The following is a 19,452-nucleotide window of genomic DNA, read 5'->3' as shown; positions in this document are numbered from 1 at the left end:
GAATAACCGACGGAATGTGGAAGCCGGTGGGGTGGAAGGTGAGGATCAGGGGAACTCTGTTTTACTCTGTTCAGGAGGAGAGGAGGTGTAAGGAGAGGCGTGAGCCGTAGTTGTGGTGTGGTCAATGGTTCTCTTTTCATGAAGAAGCCATGCTTCAGGAAGAAGGCAGACAATTCAGAGGCACCTGTGTGGAACACCTATTGTTTCACCTCTTCTCTTCTGACCATCCAGGAACCCAAACGGTCTTTCCAGGTGAAGTAGCAATTCACTTTCTCTTCTCCCAATCTAGTTTACTGCATTCAGTTTTCATAATGTGTTCTCCTTTATACTGGAGATTCCAAATGCAGATTGATTGACTGCTTTGTGGAGCACCTGTGTTCTGTCTCCAGGGGCAACCTGGAGCTTTCAGTTGCCTGCCAGTTTAATTCTCCATACCACTCCCATACTCACCTTTTTCTGCTGTCTCTTGCACTGTTATAATAAGGTCCAGCACAAGCTTGAGCATATCATCTTTACTTTGGGCATGTTGTAGCCTTCCATACTCTATATTGAATTCTCCATCTTCAGGTAACACTTTCTCTATCTATATTTTTCCAGTAAGTCATCCATTAGTGACATTGGCTCAGTTTATCTCTCTGGAGTCTTGCTGGCCATGTCCCACAGTCTTGCTAGCTGCAACACATTGCACTTCTTTGTCTGTATTGTCATCCTATAACTGCCCCCATTAACTAATTTGACCAAAGTACCTCTACAGCCTATCCTCATAGCAACACTCCCCTCACCCTATCACAGATATTTCATTTGTCCTCTCCATCCCTCTCCACCTTCTCTGCAACTTAAAACTAACTTCTTTCACTCTTTTTCCCAATTCCATGGAAACATTTTGGACCTGAAATGGTAACTGTTTTTCTTTGCACAAATGCTGTCTGACCTTTGTGTGTTTTCAACACCTTCTGTTTTAATTAAATAGTGGCAATTGATCTTGGAAAAGAATTTATTACTGCTGAAACTTAACAGTCCCCACTCCTTTACAGTAATTAGTGGTCAATTAAGGATAACTGAGGTTTTATTGTAAATAAATATTTTCAAAATTCCATTTATAAAGCTGTGAAGATAAAGAAGACCTTGAGAAATCTGACTGTCACAGAAGCCCATGATGCAGTCTTTACATTGGAACTTACACATGCTGATGTTACTGGAGCCCAATGGATTAAGAATGGGGAAGAAATCAAACCAAGTGACAAGTATGAAATTACTATAGATGGGGTTATACATACACTTAAAATTAAGAAGTGTGTCATCACAGATGAATCTGTGTACAACTTCAAACTTGGCAGAGTTTCAGCAAATGCCAGGCTTCATGTAGAAGGTAAGTAATGAAATGTTATTTTGTTTATGGCTTACCCATTCCATTTAGTCAAGCAATTATTGAATGTTATAATTATAACAATATTGCCTAAAATGCTTGTGCATTCTTGTATAATATATTTTAAATAATATTTTGGGAGTTTTGCACAATGTTGCAAAATTGCCAAGCATACTAAAGTCTTGGCTTGTTTAATTAAAATATGCATAATGTAACCTATTGATGTAGCTTAACATAATTTGGGTATCAGCTCAACCATTATAATGTCATATTATTTTCTCATAACATGGGGTGGCTCTCACAGTGATCTCATCAGTCCCATTCCTCCATTTACCTCCTTGTGACCTGTTCTCTCACACATGTCCATTAAAATGCCGCTGATTACCCTACCACCCAGCTACATGAGAGGCAATTTACAGTAGCCAACTAACCTAACTAGCACGATTTTGGGATGTGAGAGGAAATGGGAGTATCTGGGGAAAGCCCATGTGATCACAGGGAGAACATGCAAACTTCATACAGACATCACCAGAGGTCAGAATCAAACCCAGTTCATTGGAGCTGTGTGGGAGGTGCACCATCTGGTGTGCTATGGTTCTTCCCTAATGTGAAGATTTAATTAAAATTTGAAAATAATGGGATTAAGAATAATGTATAAAATATTGCATGACTTATTTTGTTTAGATTCATTAATTATCACATATTTCTATTTAAATTGTGTACCTAAAGTTACTAAAATATGTATCCATATTTTTGTTCATGTTAACGTTTTGCTAGTATCTAAAATGTTTATCTGACATTAAATAATGCTCTGGTTTTGTTTTATTAGTTATCAAGGTCATTAAGAAGCCAAAGGATATTACTGCCATGGAAAATTCCACTGCTACTTTTGAACTGAGTGTGTCACATGACAACGTACCCATAAAATGGATGTTCAACGATGTTGAACTTAAGCCAAGTAGCAAATGTAAAGTAATTTCAGAGAGGAAAGTTCACAAGCTAATATTGGAGAATATCACCCCAGCACAAGTTGGCGAGTACTCAGCCATCATTGGGCAACTAGAATGTAAAGCCAAACTCTATGTGGAATGTGAGTGTGTTACTATATTATGTTACTTCACAAAAGAGCAGTTTGAATACAAAATAAAAAAAACCATAATTTCAAAAGATTCACTTATTTTTGTATACTAATTTTCTTTTAAATTTATTTCAAGCTGTACATATCACCAAGACTATGAAGAATATTGAAGTTCCAGAGACAAAAACTGCAACTTTTCAGTGTGAGGTATCACATTTCAATGTGCCAGCCACATGGTTGAAAAGTGGTGTCGAAATAGAAATGAGTGACAAGTTCAAAATAGTTGTACAAGGCAAACTCCATCAGCTGATTATAATGAACACAAGCCATGAGGATTCTGCAGAGTATACCTTTATCTGTGGAAATGACAAAGTATCTGCCACTCTGACAGTAAAACGTAAGACTTCCTCATTGATGTGCAGTTTGTGTATACATTGTTTAAAGTTAGTTTTGCATTATTGCATATGTAAACGTTTAGGTGTGTTCCAATTATTAAAATCATTAATGATGATTAAAATGTCATGTGACTTAGCAGCTAATTCATGGTTTTCTTTTTTTTAGCTATCTTAATTACATCTATGTTAAAGGATATGAAAGCACAAGAGAAAGATACAATTACCTTTGAAGTAACAGTGAATTTTGAAGGTATTACTTACAAGTGGCTCAAGAATGGTAAAGAGATCAAATCAACTGAGAGAACCCAACTAAAGACCAAGCAATCAACACACACACTTTCAATTCGAAATGTTCACTTTGGTGATGCAGCTGAATACAGTTTTGTTGCTGGATCAGCATCATCTACAGCAACTTTATATGTAACTGGTAATAACTGATATCATTTGTTGACAATTCTGTTTTGGTAATATACATAATTTTAAAGATGTTTAACCTACTCTCAACTGTATTTAATTCGCATATTTTCCTCTGTAGCTCGGCAAGTTGAATTTAGGAAACATATCAAAGACATCAAAATCACTGAAAAGAAGAAAGCTACCTTTGAGTGTGAAATTTCAGAACCCAACATTGCAATACAATGGATGAAGGATGGTGAGGAAATAAAGCTTTCTGACAGGTTAGTATATAATCTGTGGAAAATTTAGCCTTGTATCCTCAGAATTCAACTATTCCAATCCTCTCTTGTTGGCTTCCCATTTTTCGCCCTCTGTAAACTTCAAATTCATAAATTTGGTAAAACTTTGCTGTTTATCCTTTCTTACAACATCACTGCTATACAAAGTGATTTTCATTGCTTCAACAGCAACAGCCTACTCCTCCAACCCCCAGTCACCATCCTCAATTTAAATGTGGTACAGTACAATTACTCATATAAGTCCATTCTCTGGTCAGAATCATTTATTTAATTTTAATCTATAGGAAGGAGAGAGAGAGGCCTGCTCACTTTACTGGTAATGGTTTGCACATTCTCTTGACAATTGTACAATGGCATTTTTATACACATTTAGAGATAAATTACAGTATCTTCACAAATTACAGATATTTAGTTATCATTTCTTAGCTAACCCAAAACAAGGAGGCACATGATCAGTTGCTTCTGATGTCACTTTCCCTACATAATCATCATATGGACTGCATACTGCTGTTTGGTTGGGGTTTGGTGATCTTATGCCTAAAGCATTCCTTTGTTCAGTTAAGGCCTTGTTATCTTGATGATGGCACCAATAGGTGCCCTATTATCACCAATCACCCCAATCCTTTAGAAGCCTTCTGTTTCTCTTATCTCGTGCTCCGTTAGTTAAGTGTCCTCATCACCAACATGTACTTGAGGCAACAGGTGTACATTATTGGCTCCCAATCTTTTGTTACAATATACTTGTGTCTTTGTGTCCTATGTCAGTACATTCTCATTCAGGCCTCTGGTTACAGGGGGAGGGGTACTTCTCTGGAGATATCTGTGCTGCCGCAGCCTGGAAATAGCTATGTTATCTCTAAATACACAAAAATCTAGGCTTCCTGGCTTCCTCTGATGCAGAGAACATTCTGGTGGGCTGCTTATTTCTTATTTCCTCTGTCACGAACCAGCAACAAAAGAAACACACTGAGCATGATTCAGTGTTAAAAACTATTTTACTAATTACTACTTATGAGAATACATAAAATAAAAGTAAAAATGTTAGTATGTTAGAATTCAGAAATGTTAAACCTCGAACGTTAACCCCAAAACTAAACTCGTCGTGTGTGTGTGTGACAAAGTCCAAAATTCCCAGTTCCGGAATGGTTCTTAAAGTTCAGTTCTGCAAGCCATAAGGTGAAACATGAGCAAGGGCTTCTTCAACAACCACCGTTGTCTGAAGATAAGACGTAGACGTAGAGAAACATAGGGAGAGTAAATACGAAATCCAAATGTTCCATGATGGAACCCAAACGACACTCCAGCGTTTACTCGGTAGTGACTTCCTCACCCCGAAAAGCATCCGAATCGTGGTTGTCCACACACAAATACCTGTTTCCTTTTACAGGTCAGCAACAAAGTGAACTCCACCGGATTACTTCCAACTTCCATACATGGATTTCAGTGGCAAACACAGTTATTGTTTCTCATCCCTCGATAGAGAAAACAAGCAGGCTGGTGTCTCTCTCCCTTCTCTCTCTCTCTCTCTCTCTCTCTCTCTCTCCTTCTTCTAACTTCTTCAACAACGTCATTACGTCCTTTATCTTCTATTGACGTAAGCATGCCCCACACACACATACACACACACTCTCTATCTTAAAGGGACTTTCACTGAGTCCGTAACACCTCCTGCTGAGCACAAATCAGATCTAGCTTGGGGCAGATATACACTTTGTGTCTTACAATATGCTTTATAGCATATTATGCAAATTAACTCTACATGCGATTTCCCGTAACCACAAATATCCGACTTCATAAAATTCCCACTTATTTATTTAATTCATCTCCTCCAACCTCTCACACCACCCTAAAACTCTAAGCATTCTTCTAAATCAGGCTTCTTCTACATCATCTATTGGTCTCACCAACACTGGCTGTACTTTCAGTCACTTTGGCCTCAAGTTCTAAGTATAAAATGCTGAACTTACAATTTCACTTTCATTGGTTTTCTTTTACAGAATTAAGATTCATAGTGAAAAATATATCCATCGTCTCACCATTCCTGTTACAAAGATGTCTGACACTGGCCAGTATGCAGCTGTAGCAGGTGGAAGTATTTCTACTGCTAATTTGTATGTGGAAGCACGACACATTTTGATTTCAAAACCTGTTACCACGGATATTCAGGTATAACGTGTTTCTTTGCTTTTACTTATAATCCTTAGCCACAAGAAGCAATATAGTAACTGATAATATGTATGACAGACAGGCATTTATTTTATACTTCCTATAAATAATTTTAACAAAATATTTCTTCATAATTAGATTATTGAGAAAAAGCGAGCTGTCATTGAATTTGAAGTCAATGAAGACGATGTTGAGGCTCAATGGCTCAAGGATGGAATTGAAATCAATTTCCAAGTTGAAGAAAGATACAGATATATAATTCAAAGACGTGTGCATCGCATGACCATTACTGAAACAAGAGTTTCTGATTCTGGAGAATATACCTTTGTTGCTGGAAAGAATCGAAGTACTATGACGCTACATATTAATGGTATGTCCAAGTATACCAACAAGTTCTTTCTAAAATGCGACACCTTTCAACTCTGCAAAGTGCTTTGATATTATTTTAATCAGACATAAGTATATGCTTGAGCAAAGCTTTTTTCCTCATTGAGGCAGTTTATATGGAGAATTTAAAAGTAGTAGTAGGAAATGGAGGTACTTAGAACTTCAGGAAAGAAATAGCAGAACTTTAGGCTGATGTACCTAGTAAGTGAAGGGTGCTCAGGAGAAGGCTGAAGAGTATTTGTAGTTTTGAGGTTGGTGGAAAGGATTGTAAGAGATAGTAATGTTGTTTCTGAAATGAAATAATGATATAAAAGTGGGAATATAAAATTGGAGCTTTAAGATAAGTGAGCCAATGTAGATCAGAAATACAGAAGTGATGTATGGTCAGGGAGTTATGAAAAAAGACGAGCAGGAGAATTTTGTCAGAATTTTTGATTTAATAGTTTACAGTGAGTAAAGTGGGAGTTCAACAGGAGTGCATCGGCATAGGTAGGTTTTGAAGTTATAAGAGAATGGTTTCGACAGCAAATGGACAGAAGTAGGAGCACAAGCTGAAGCAGGTGATATTAACAAGATGGGACCCTAACATTGAGAATAATGGAAGAAATCTCAGCAGATGTAAACAGGTCAAAAGTTGGATAATTAACCTTCAAGTGCAAATGTAAGTGACTTGAGAGAACTTTTTCCAGGCTCAGAAGGAAAGGGATACTGATGAAGCACACAAGGATATGGAAGCCATAATAGGTTTGAGGAAGTTGCACTGAATATAGAAACATAGAAACATAGAAAACCTACAGCACAATTCAGGCCCTTCGGCCCACAAAGCTGTGCCAAACATGTCCCTACCTTAGAGACCCCTAGCCCTCTATTTTTCTCAGCTCCATGCACCTATCCAAAAGTCTCTTAAAAGACCCTATCGTATCTGCCTCCACCACCGTTGCCAGTAGCCCATTCCACATACTCACCACTCTCTGAGTTAAAAACTTACCCCTGACATCTCCCCTATACCTACTCCCCAGCACCTTAAACCTATGTCCTCTTGTGGCAACCATTTCAGCGCTAGGAGAAAGCCTCTGACTATCTACCTGATCAATGCCTCTCATCATCTTATATACCTCTATCAGGTCCCCCCTCATCCTCCGTCGCTCCAAGGAGAAAAGGCTGAGTTCCCTCAACCTGCTTTCATAAGGCATGCTCCGCAATCCAGGCAGCATCCTTGTAAATCTCCTCTGCACCCTTTCTATGGCTTCCACATCCTTCCTGTAGTGAGGTGACCAGAACTGAGCACAGTATTCCAAATGGGGTCTGACCAGGGTCCTATATAGCTGCAGCATTACCTCTCGGCTCCTAAATTCAATTCCACGGTTGATGAAGGACAATACACCATATGTCTTCTTAACCACAGAGTCAACCTGTGCAGCTGCTTTGAGCATCCTATGGACTCGGACCCCAAGATCCCTCTGATCCCCCACACTGCCTGGAGTCCTACCATTAATACTATACTCTGCCATCATATTTGACCTACCAAGATGAACCACTTCACACTTATCTGGGTTGAACTCCATCTGCCACTTCTCAGCCCAGCTTTGCATCCTATCTATGTCCCGCTGTAACCTCTGACAGCCCTCCACACTATCCACAACACCTCCAACCATTGTGTCATCCGCAAACTTACTAACCCATCCCTCCACTTCCTCATTCAGGTCATTTGTAAAAATCACAAAGAGTAAGGGTCCCAGAACAGATCCTTGAAGTACACCACTGATCACCGACCTCCACGCAGCATACGACCCTTCAACAACCACTCTTTGCCTTCTGTGGGCCAGCCAGTTTTGGATCCACAATGCAATGTCCCCTTGGATCCCATGTCTCCTTACTTACTCAATAAGCCTTGCATGTGGTACCGTATATGGATTGGAAAATTTATGTGGAGGGAGGAAGAGGTTGATAGTAGAGAAGTAGAATTCAGGGACAAAGGAAAGGGTAAGTTGAGATAGACACTGGGCGAGGAGTCAATCAGTGCAGTTATTAACGGTGGAAACAAATGAGGATATTTTGGTAAGAAACCAGAAGTTGAATTTACTTAGTTGGCAGAAAACAATGTTGTGATGAAAATGTTGGAATTACTGTTAAGCAAGCAGATTTAAGTAAAAGACAAGATGTTGCTAACTGTGACATGAAGCTTTTGTAAAAGTCAGGATATCAGTTTAATATCCACAGTTACGTTGTGGTTTGCCACAGCCTTGCCTGTAGTGTACTGTTATTCTTGAGGATAATTTACAGAGTGGCATTCATTGTTAATCTTCTGATAGAGCCTATGGAGCAATTGGGGTGAGGTGTGTGGGACAGGAAAGAGTTGATGAGATTAGGTCTAAATATCAAGAAGCTTGCTGTGGGACAAACAGGATTGTTTCTCATCAGAAGGTAGAGCATAGTGCTTTTGTGGCCCTTGTTAGTATTATTCTGAGGGAGGGGTTTAAAACATTCTCAGTTCCGTGATTCATCTTTGGCGGGATGGGGGGGTGGGGGGTGTGTGGCAAAATGGCTTGTAGTGAATCAATTTATGTTAGCTTGATGTTCCAAAATGAAAATATAGGTGATATAATGGGCTGTCCATTGCTTTGCCTGTTTTGTGATCCTGCCAAAATTGAATTTTCGGCCATTAATACCAATGCAAAACTTTATTCAAGAAAATCTTAATTTATTTCAAACATTTGTTCAGGAAGTGCAAAAAGTGAAAGTGGTTAACTGAAGTTGAATATAACATATTAATGGTAAATAAAATTAATCCCAGAAAAGCATCTCTTTGTTTCAGTTTTTCTTTTAAATTCCCAATTATTCAGTTCTGTAAATCGATATTTTTAATATGACTTTTACCATATTCTAATTAGTTATGCCATGCACTTCAGGAAAGGATATAACATTGCATGTTTGAAGGTAGACAATAAAAATGATCAGCTTGTGGAAATAAAATGCTGAAGTTTGATCTTTCTTGTTTTAGCTCTTGAACCACCAACCTTTACAGTGGAACTGGAACCTTGTGCTGTGAAAGCAGGAGAACCTGCTCGATTTTGTGGTGTAATAGTTGGCACACCGAAATTGGAAGTATCCTGGTACAAAGAAGGTCAAAAGCTTTCCTCAGGGTTTAAACGCAAGATACTTCATGATGAGAACCAATATACTTTGTTACTGATTGAAACATTCCCTGAAGATGCTGGCACCTACATTTGTGAAGCAAAAAATGAAGCTGGGGTAGCTGTTAGTGGCGCTTCACTTGATATTGAAGGTATAACTGGTAACTGGCATATTTTCATGTTACTACTATGATATGTAGGAAATCATTGTGATATATGTACATACTGCCTGTCCTGAGGGGCACACAGAAAAAGGAGATGAAATTGATCTTTGGCATACATGATTAATAGTAAATGGCAGTATATTTTGAGTGAAAAGGAAAGAAAATAGATTGTATAAAAATGAGGTTTGTTTTGTTATGCCTATTATGTGCTTTTACAGATGACTAAATGCAACCTGGGTATTTTCTGTAAATAACAGCTTTATATTTTGCATAATTTATCATTGCAATAGATATCACTCCTCTTTTAAATTCTTGCATCATACTTGTGCCTTAAGTTAGCCTACACGCATGTTCAGTCTTATGTCATTTTTAAATAACCATTCTCAGAGATGAATATTCGCAAGCAGGCAATTAATTTATTTAATTATTTTCAGTTCCAGAAGTTGTTTCCCCTGAGGTAGAGGTACCTGTTTATCCACCTACCATTATAAGTCCAATTCAAGATACTACCACCAGTGAAGGAAGATCTGCTCAATTTCAGTGCCGTGTCACCGGAACAGGTATGTTGTAAATTCAGACTTCAGCATTATGTCTCACTTTAGTTTTCTTCTTCCTTACCCTGAAGAGCTGACTTTTGCTGAGTTTGGTTTCCAAAGGGATTTTTTCACTTTTCTATTTGAATTCACATATATGAACCAGACCATTTCAATGTACTGACTGCCATAACTGAGCTTTACCTGTGCTAACCCATCATCTATACAATGGTATAGACTAACATAGGTCACTGGTTAATAACTGAGAGTCGAAGTGCCTGCTTTTACTCCTTCTCAGACGAGGAGACAGAAGTTGATTGAACCCGCACAACTGCGGCCTCTAAAGTGATTATAGATCACATTTCAATGAGTGCCACTTAATTCCAAACAAACAGCACTTTTACCCACGATATTGTGAAGGTTTGTTACCTTCATTAACAACTCAAAGTTAATTCAAATACACTGCTCTGGGTAATCTTCTTCATTGCTTTGTGAATTAGATGAGATGTGTGGTATAAAAGTTGTGTTCTATGGTTATTGCAGCTGTGCTGATTGCCATTTTGCTCAAGAGCCAGCCTCAACAAATTTCCATAACCTAAAAGGTCTAAGAAGCAAATGTAAAGTATCCAGAAACTAGGCTGGGTCAGGTGTTGACAAGGTGCAGGTACTCCGAGGCCTGATTCATTTTCTGCTTCTTGTCTCTCCTTCAGATTCCCCTCTTTCCCTGCCAGCTCTTCTCTAGAAGAATGCTTTACTCAAGATACCCAAACAATTGTAATTTTTGTTCTGGTTCATCAGGCATCTCCTACCTCCCTTTACTTTTCCCTTTCGCATACTGATTGTATGTGTTGGTGGAGCCTGAATCCCTGTGCGATCCCAGACTCTCAGAACAACACAACAGGAGACTTTTTTAAAAAGTTTATTGAAACTAGCACTACTGCAAAGTAAACATAACAAAAATATTAGAAGAAAAAATAAATGATGTGGGATTATATTACAAACTTTAATAAAATGTCATATATTGCTGCAGCCTTTCTGTGCTAATGATTTAACACAGGTCTTGACCTTTAACTGTAATGTGATTAACTCTAGCTCCAATTCTAAGTCCAACTTATTCAGTGGTCAAATAAAGTAATTGGATCGCATCGGCAAAGGTCGATCAGACCTTTCCTTTCAATTTATCGTTTACCTCCAAACCACCTCTCTGCACCCAACTTTTATAATACAAAAGAATCTTGCCCCATGATTGCTATAGACAGAAGCCTCTCCATTTGTGATTGTCCCTTCTATGCCCAGTCTGTTCATTATATCCATGCATTTTAATCTAATTAATCCTGTTAATTCTGTGTCATTAATTTTAAGAACAAAATTATTTTGATGGGAAAGACCACTGAGTTCACCAGCACCTCAAGAAGTCAATTTTTACTCCATGGAAATTCCACATTTTCTCCACTGAAACTCCACTATAGAGTTTCAGTGGAGAAAAGCAGATAATGTAAATTATATCCTTGAGTTAATCTTGTTTGTGAAAGAAAATGACTCTTTTGGTAGTTTCCTCATCTTACAGTGTTTTTTTTAAGAACTGCTTTGATAAGAAACATGATTTCTCATAGCTTAAATAGAATTTTTGGTCAATGTATGGTTCATCAGGAGTTAATGCATTTCTTGCTGAAGGTATCTGCCTACAGAAATTAACCTCCAAATGAATCGCCTTTCGATTCTTCATGGCATTAGCCACTTCTAACCATCTTCTCCTGTTCTTGCCCAGAAGAACCTTTTGCATTAACTTTTGAAACATCCTTTTCCATTGTTGTTTCACAATCATCATTAGATATAGTAAACAGATCTCAATGATCAATTGGGCCATGACCTTCAAATGCAACGTAAATCTAATCCACAAATTTATCTCAACTGCAATTACTTAATTTTATAACTCCTGCCACCATGATAATTCTGATGATTTTGTAATCTCTACATCATGTTTTTGTTTTAGTTTCCTTACTACATGCTTAGTGAGATCCAGATCACTTAGTAGTTTGGTCATTTTAGTTTGGACTTCAGGTTCAAGCAAGTCTATATCATATCCAATTTTGCTGATGTATTCTTCTGGACTTAGATTTGTCAGTTGGTTGAATGTTCATTTCTTTTCCTTTGTGTAAGGGTTGTAGGATTTTATTGATGTTATCTAAAAGGACCAATAAAAATATTGGGTTTATAACTGGACACATCAGGTCATTTCCAGACTATTTTCATAGATAAAAGATTTAACTGTTATGGTTACACATTCCCCTTATAAACCAAATTAACAATTCAATAATTACCTGATATGGATTGCAAAGTGGAACATGTCCTCTTTCCAGAGAATCCACATACAGATCCTTTGTGATCTTGTAGCTTGTAGATACAGATTATTGTTTCCCACAGGTCTGTGGGAAGCCACCTACCTGCTCCGCTGTAGGGATGTCATAGACTATGTAAGGGCATTTTCTCAATGTCCTGTTATTATATGTTTTGATACATGCCCAATGCTTTCCACTCAAAGCAGGGGAGATCCACAATGAGTTGGAGTGATAAGAAGAAACCTTAATGCTATCTCCAAAACTGTATCATCAGTAGGATTGTCACATGTGTGATCTACTCTCTGAGTTTTAATTAAACTTACACAAACTCACATCAGATGAATTTTCATAATCTGTCCAATGTGTTAAATGTTCATTGCTAATCCATGTAGGGACATATCCCTCTGCTAATCTTACTACCTTGTGGTGGGTTTGTTTTATCAACCAATTACCATATATCATGCATACATCATTCTGGAATGCCTCAAAACTGGCAATCCCACCCCTTCTGCTCTCTACTGGGATCATGACTCTGGTCTACGCATCCCTCCCCACCCACACTTCCCCATTCCCTGGCACTTTCTCCTTCAAACGTAGCAGGTGCAACACCTATCCCTTCACCTCCTCCCTCAGCACCATGGAGGGACCTAAACAACCCTTCCAGGTAAGGCAGAGTTTCACCTGCACTTCTTCCAACCCGGTCTACTGCATTTGATGTTCGTGAAATGGCCTCCTGTACATTGGTGAAACCAAGAGTAAGCATTTTGCAGAGCACCTGCGCTCTGTCTGCAGCAGCCATCTTAAATTTCTAGTTTAGTTTTAACTCTGCTTCCCACTCTCACACTGACCAGCCTGTTCTTGGCCTTCTTCATTGCTATGGAGAATGCTTGGGTAGCTTACAACATAATGGTATGAAAAATGAATTTTCCAATTCTAGGTAACCCAAACAACTGATGATCTCCTCTCATATACACTCACCTGTTCACCTCATTTAGTTATTCCTTTGTTCACCCCTCCCATCACCTTCTCCCCACAGGTTCCATCTGACTATCCTTCCCTCTCTTATTTGATTCCATCTATCACCTAACAGCCTCTGTCCAACCCTCCCTCCCTGATGTTGACTTATACATTTTGCTCTTTGACTCACTGAGTTCTTCCAGCATTCTGTTTTTGTTATCAGACTGTTTGTTTGACACCTAGTACATGATGAGTAGAAATTTCCTCCCACTAAACAAGTCAAAACCATTTTCTTGAGTCCTTACTACAGTCTCTTTTCCTTGACCATTGACCCCATTCCTCTCTCTGGCAATTATTTGACATTGAAGGAAACTGTTTGTAAACTTGGTTTCACATTTAACCCCAAGGAGAGGTATTGATCATATAACTGCGCCATCATCAAGACTGACTACCCATCTCTGCAACATCATCAGACTCCACCTCCCCTTCCACATATTTGTTGCTGAAAGGCTCATCCAAGTTTCCATTATCCTAGACCTGACAAACCCATTGGTCTTCTAACTGACCACTTAAACTTCCTCAGAACATTGCTGCCTCTGTTTCCAGATCCCATTTACCCATCACCCATTGACTTGCTGACCTATGTTGGGTTCTGATACAGCAACAGCTCTGATTTAAAATTCCCACCCTTGTTTTCAAATCCTTCCACATCTTCACTCCTTCCTTTGAGAGATCAGTGTGCTCCTCCAAATTTGAATGCTTTATTTTCAGCTCTGGAATTCCCGTTCAAAACCCTTCTGTCTTACCACCTCTCTTTACACCTTGAAGATGCTCCTTAAAGCCTCTTTGACAAAGGTTTTAGTTTTATTGTCTTGATATTTCCTTTTGTGGTTCTGTACCAAATTTTGTTTAATAATGCTATCACTACTGGAGATTTTACTACGTTAAAGGCACTATGTAACTACTGTTGTCAATTGGAAAAACTCATCTGGTTTTCTTCAAATAGTGCTTTTATACCCACCTCATGTAGATAAGATTAAGCTTCATTGGCATGGACATTCCAGTTTTTAAGTGTTCACCATCATTCCTCCATGAAACTATAGCAATGTTTGCAGTTCGCACTTTGTCAGTGCAGAATTTAGTGAGAATGATCCCCTGCTGAATTTCTAGAATTTTCTGTTACTATTTCAGATTTCCAGCATCAACTGCATTTTGCTTTCTGTTTAATGGAAATTGGACCTCTGAATATTGATATTGCACTGTTTAGTTGATTTCATTCCCTTTAATTCACAAAGGGCATTTAAATCGAGGGTCTTCTTTAACCAATAACCAAATCTTCTTAAAGCAGATTATGAACTTAATACCACATTAAATAATAATTTGAGCATGGCTCTATTTTCTTCGGATCCCCCCATGTCCTCAGCTGATTGAGATCACCTTTTTAAGTTCCTTCTTCTATTAACTCAGCACTTAACCCATGGATTCCTGCTGCACTTCTTAGTGGGTGCTACCTTCTGTCCTCACTTTTATATAAACAGTTCATCTGCATAACTGATTTTTATAGTGGAATTCATTTCAATTTCAGCATCGTTATATCAAATAATAAGTGTTATACAGTTGCATTATTTGACTTAATTTTATTATTTTTGTTAATTGGTTTTGGATCTATGGTCAGTTTGTGACAATGTTTCTGATTAAATAGCATTTTTTTTCTAAACACAGATCTAAAGGTTACATGGTATAGTAAAGAAAAGGAGATCAAGCAATCAAGATTTTTTCAAGATGGTTTCAGTTTGAAGACACTACCAGCTGAAATTGCTGAAGCCTACCCAGAGGATGAAGGAACATATAAATGTGTCGCATCCAACTCTGCTGGAGAAGTGTCATGTACTGCTGAGTTAAAACTGGAAGGTAATTTTAACATATTTTGCTTTTATTTGCTACATCTTACATTATATTTACATTCTGTTTTGCTGATGTGAATTTTGAAGCACCTTTCTGCTTGTGGTTGTCTTCTTAATTCAGTAATGTTTATCATTGCCTGCGGCATTCATTTCTACTTATCAGCACAATTGGGCCAGCAATGTTCACTTTTTGTGAAAGCATGTGTATTTTGTGCTTGTACTGCTGGACACCATTCTACCTTATTTTAGTACCTACCATTTCTTGAAGCTTTTTCATCATTTGTAGACTTCATCAAGCAACTCACCCAGCCACATTGTTTCCACATCTGTAGTATCTCTCATGGCCAGCTCTTCCATCCACCTCTAAGGTAAACAACAGAGGCCACCTGCTGTGCACACTGTGGAATTCCACTATAACATGACTATACTTTGTTTCTAAATGCAGATTTTTTTTGTTGAAACAAGTTAATATGTTATAACTGTAAATATATATATACAGCAATAAAACATTGTTTTAATCATTTTGTTTGAATCTTCTTGAGTTAAAAGCTAGGTCTCCTCTTGTAGTCGTTTAAGTTTTAATACTATTCCAGGAAACTGGCTCAATTGTCAAAATTTTCACAGTCCATGTCAAATGCACCTAAAATAACTTGAACAAACAGAGCCAGAATTATGTTAAAGTTGGTATTTTGGCTCATTATTATGAACATCATTCAGAAGCCAGATATCATTATGGACGTATGGTAGAGCCAAGAGAAGACCTAGAACTTTATTTTGATAATTCTAGGAAAGATGTCACCATTATAATTATTGGTTTAGCAATTTCTGCAAAGTATAGCACATGCTGGACAGTATACATACAAAGCAAATAAAAAGGTATTGGAGAAACACCATGAATTGCTGAACTCAGAGTAAATAAGATCAAGCAAACAGCATTTCCAAGAATACATTTTATTACTGACTATTTCCATCTTTGATTACACACAACACCTCATTATTCTCAAATCTGATGATATTAATGCATTAGTAAGAAAACCTTTCATCTTGATACATAAACTTGCATTAATTCATCTGCATCTTGGGTATTTGCAAGAGAAGAACTAAGTCATCATTTTGTTCAAATGAATGCCATTTTCTCCCAAAGAATTTTGCAGATGTTTTTTGAGGAAAAGGACATGGGTGTTTTCCTCAATCAAGTGAATTGCACTTCTTTAGCATGTGGCCAGCATGCTGGGTTGCCCGTTGGACAACATGAGCTATTGCTTTCTTTATTTTGTCAGTCATGATTTAATATCATGATTAATATTTTGTCTTTTGTTACTCAGATTACAAAGTGCAAAGCATAGATAGTCAGAGCATAACTTCTGGAAAAGCTGTAGCGGAATCCATCGCTTCAAAGACTTTTGAAGTATCAGAAATGCATATGGAGTCTCCTATGACCTTAACGCATACAAAGGACTATACAAAGGAAATCACTTTACAGCAAGAACATACATACAATGTTCAGATGTTTGAAAGTATCTCTGTGACTTCATCTAGCAAGACTGTTTCTTCTGAAAGCTGGGAAGAATCCCAAAAAGTTAGCAAGACAGAAGCAATTAGAAGTGGCTCTCAAGTTGCACCAAGGTTCCTACAAGATATGGAAAACATCACAGTTATGTTAGGTGAAACAACATCTCTAAAATGTCAAATCCTAGCTCTCCCAAAACCTGAAATAACATGGTACAAAGAAGATCAAGAAGTTGTGCAAGTTAAAAGAATAAAAATTGTAACTATAACAGAAGCTGAAGCTTTAACTTCATCTGAGATAATTATACAAAATATCCATGAAGAGGACACAGGAGTTTATAGATGTAAAGCTGTGAATCCTCATGGTGAGGCTAAATGTGAAGCAAAAGTAACTGTTGCTGCAGCCAAACCTGCCCTTGAAGTCCCCATGATTCTACTTGAACTTAGTGATCTGAGAGTCAAAGCTGGTCAGATGGCACAGTTCATCTGTTCTTTTAGTGGAGAAACATTTTCAGAGGTTATATGGAGTCACAGAAGCAGAAGATTGGAAGAATCAGGAAGACTGAAGATATCTCGGAATGGAAATGTAATGTCTCTCACAATCCTCAATGTGCACATAGAAGATCAGGGACAGTATAGTTGTACTGCAAGAAATGAAGGTGGAGAAATGAAGACTACTGCTGTACTTATAGTAGAAGGTGGTTGTTTACAATTTTATTTAAAGACACCATCCTGATTCATCCACTTCATTATTTCTTTCCCAAATTAAGTTTAGTATCTATTTAAGAAGATCCTGAATTTACCTATTAACAGTAATACGTTTTGTTTAAGATGTTAGTTAGTGATTTATACAAACCTTAACACCAGACATTTCATCACACTAGTATGCATGAATTATTGAAAACATTACTTTGGGCTGTTATAAATTTTTCAAGTATTTACTTTGCTGAAATTGCTAAATCACTTAACACTTATCCTAATTTTATTCTTGCATAGCTGAAGAAACAAAACCCCAAACAGGTGCTAAAATTCCCACTGATAGCAGTTCAGATATCTCTAAAATTGAACAAAGGCCTCATATCACATCTGATAGCAAATCAGAAGTTCTAAAGAAACCATCAAGCCCACCACCTTCTTCAACCAAAAGACCAACTAGAACAGAAAAGCAAAGGAGCCGAGATTATTATCCTGATGTGGTGCCCAGTGACGAATTAATAGACGTTGGAGCAATAGCACCGGCATTCTTAGAAAAGTTGCCTCCAGAAATCATTGTACAAGATGGAGAAGATGTTTTGCTGTTTTGCATTGTAAAGGGTCTACCATCGCCTTGTGTACTTTGGCTGTTCAACCAACGCATAGTTGAAGAATCTTCACTGTGTTCCATAAAACATGATGGGTTGCTATGCAGTTTAAAGTTACAGAAAGTCAGCCAGAGTCACAGTGGTACTTATACATGCAAAGCGGTTAATTCTGCTGGAGAAACAGCGTGCAACACTCTACTTAGTGTGACAGGTTGGCAATTGCATGCTTTGATCCTTCCCCATGTGACTCGATCATGCATCTCAGCACAGTTCATGGAAAGAATCTTTGCCCAGTCATCTTGTTTCGCTGTGGATTATTGCACTCCTTTTTACATTAAAATGGATTAGGCATGTGAGGCATGTTTGATGTTTTGATACAGAGCAAGACAGATTTTTTTACAAAATCATGGGTTGTCTGAATTAGCTTTGTGATTCAATCAACCAGTTGTTCGGTTATAAATTCTGAAAATCACAATCAACAGATATATTTTTACTTTGTTGCATGTATGTTTTGTATGTTTTTGCATATTTCATAATTCAATTTTCTTTTTTGCATTTGTATTTACAAATTGGAAAATCAGTGTTACGTTTCTGAGCTTATATTCAATTTTATTCATTTTCATTCACTTCAGAGAAAAATATTCAAGACAAGATTGAACAGCAGATTGAAATGGAAGTGAGAGGTAACTTTTTTATTATTATTTGATGAATTTGCTAAATACTCTGAAATACTTTGACCCAACTATATCCATCTACTTAAGTATTTTGCCATCTTGATAAGTTGTTTTACATTATGAAATGTCAAAATTGCATGTTGTTTGTGCCAATCTGATTTCTTTACAAATCAGATTTGTGGTTATCATTCTCATTGTCACATAAAAATCCTTTAACATCAATATTTATTTTACAGGCAAGTTTACATTTTACCTTTGTTATTTCCCCGTAATTAAGCAGAATTTCAGAAATTGACACACCACAAATGGAATATATGGGTATACCTGATTGTGAAGGATACAATGAGAAGTGTTTGAATGTACTGTCAACAATTTAATGTTTAATGACTGAATCCTAGAAGTGTACATATTAATATTTTATTTCTTCGTTCTGTAGTTTCATCAGAGCTCTGTTCTTCCGAGTTCCTAATGAGCTTACCAATAAGAATTGCACCTCTTATTTTAGGAAATTGCAGCAAATATTTTGTTAAAGGATATTTGATTAGAATATCATTCATTTGTGTATTCTTTTTCTTTCATTCTTTCATTTTTCATCAATTGACTCTCATACACTTATACTGGCTTGCAGATAGGAGTATGTGTTCATGAATGCTGGCTTTTTTTGCATAACATGTTAATCTAGCAACTGTATTAGTTCGAATAAACGCCTTCTCATGCAATTTATGAAGAATTGTAAAAGAATTTATCTCTATCTGTATTAAAATTCAAATCTATACTTGTCAAACTGGCTGTAAAATGTATCTACTACCAAAAGGAGCAGAAAGGGCGTTTATTCTGCTGTCTGCAAGCC

At 37.4% G+C, this 19,452-nt stretch overlaps 1 protein-coding gene across 1 annotated transcript in view; it reads left to right on the top strand.

The window, feature by feature from the left end:
• ttn.1 (titin, tandem duplicate 1) overlaps positions 1–19,452 on the top strand; it is a 337,974-nt gene that overhangs the window by 36,983 nt on the left and 281,539 nt on the right. Inside the window, 11 exon segments of the mRNA XM_052029783.1 lie at positions 1,106–1,369; positions 2,196–2,456; positions 2,581–2,841; positions 3,006–3,266; positions 3,375–3,516; positions 5,532–5,700; positions 5,839–6,070; positions 9,089–9,373; positions 9,820–9,945; positions 14,937–15,125; positions 18,561–18,611. Coding sequence (XP_051885743.1) covers positions 1,106–1,369; positions 2,196–2,456; positions 2,581–2,841; positions 3,006–3,266; positions 3,375–3,516; positions 5,532–5,700; positions 5,839–6,070; positions 9,089–9,373; positions 9,820–9,945; positions 14,937–15,125; positions 18,561–18,611 — 2,241 coding nt within the window.

The sequence above is a fragment of the Pristis pectinata genome, chromosome 1, assembly GCF_009764475.1.
Source record: "Pristis pectinata isolate sPriPec2 chromosome 1, sPriPec2.1.pri, whole genome shotgun sequence".
NCBI lineage: Eukaryota > Metazoa > Chordata > Chondrichthyes > Rhinopristiformes > Pristidae > Pristis > Pristis pectinata.
This window is presented reverse-complemented; position numbering and strand designations above follow the sequence as displayed.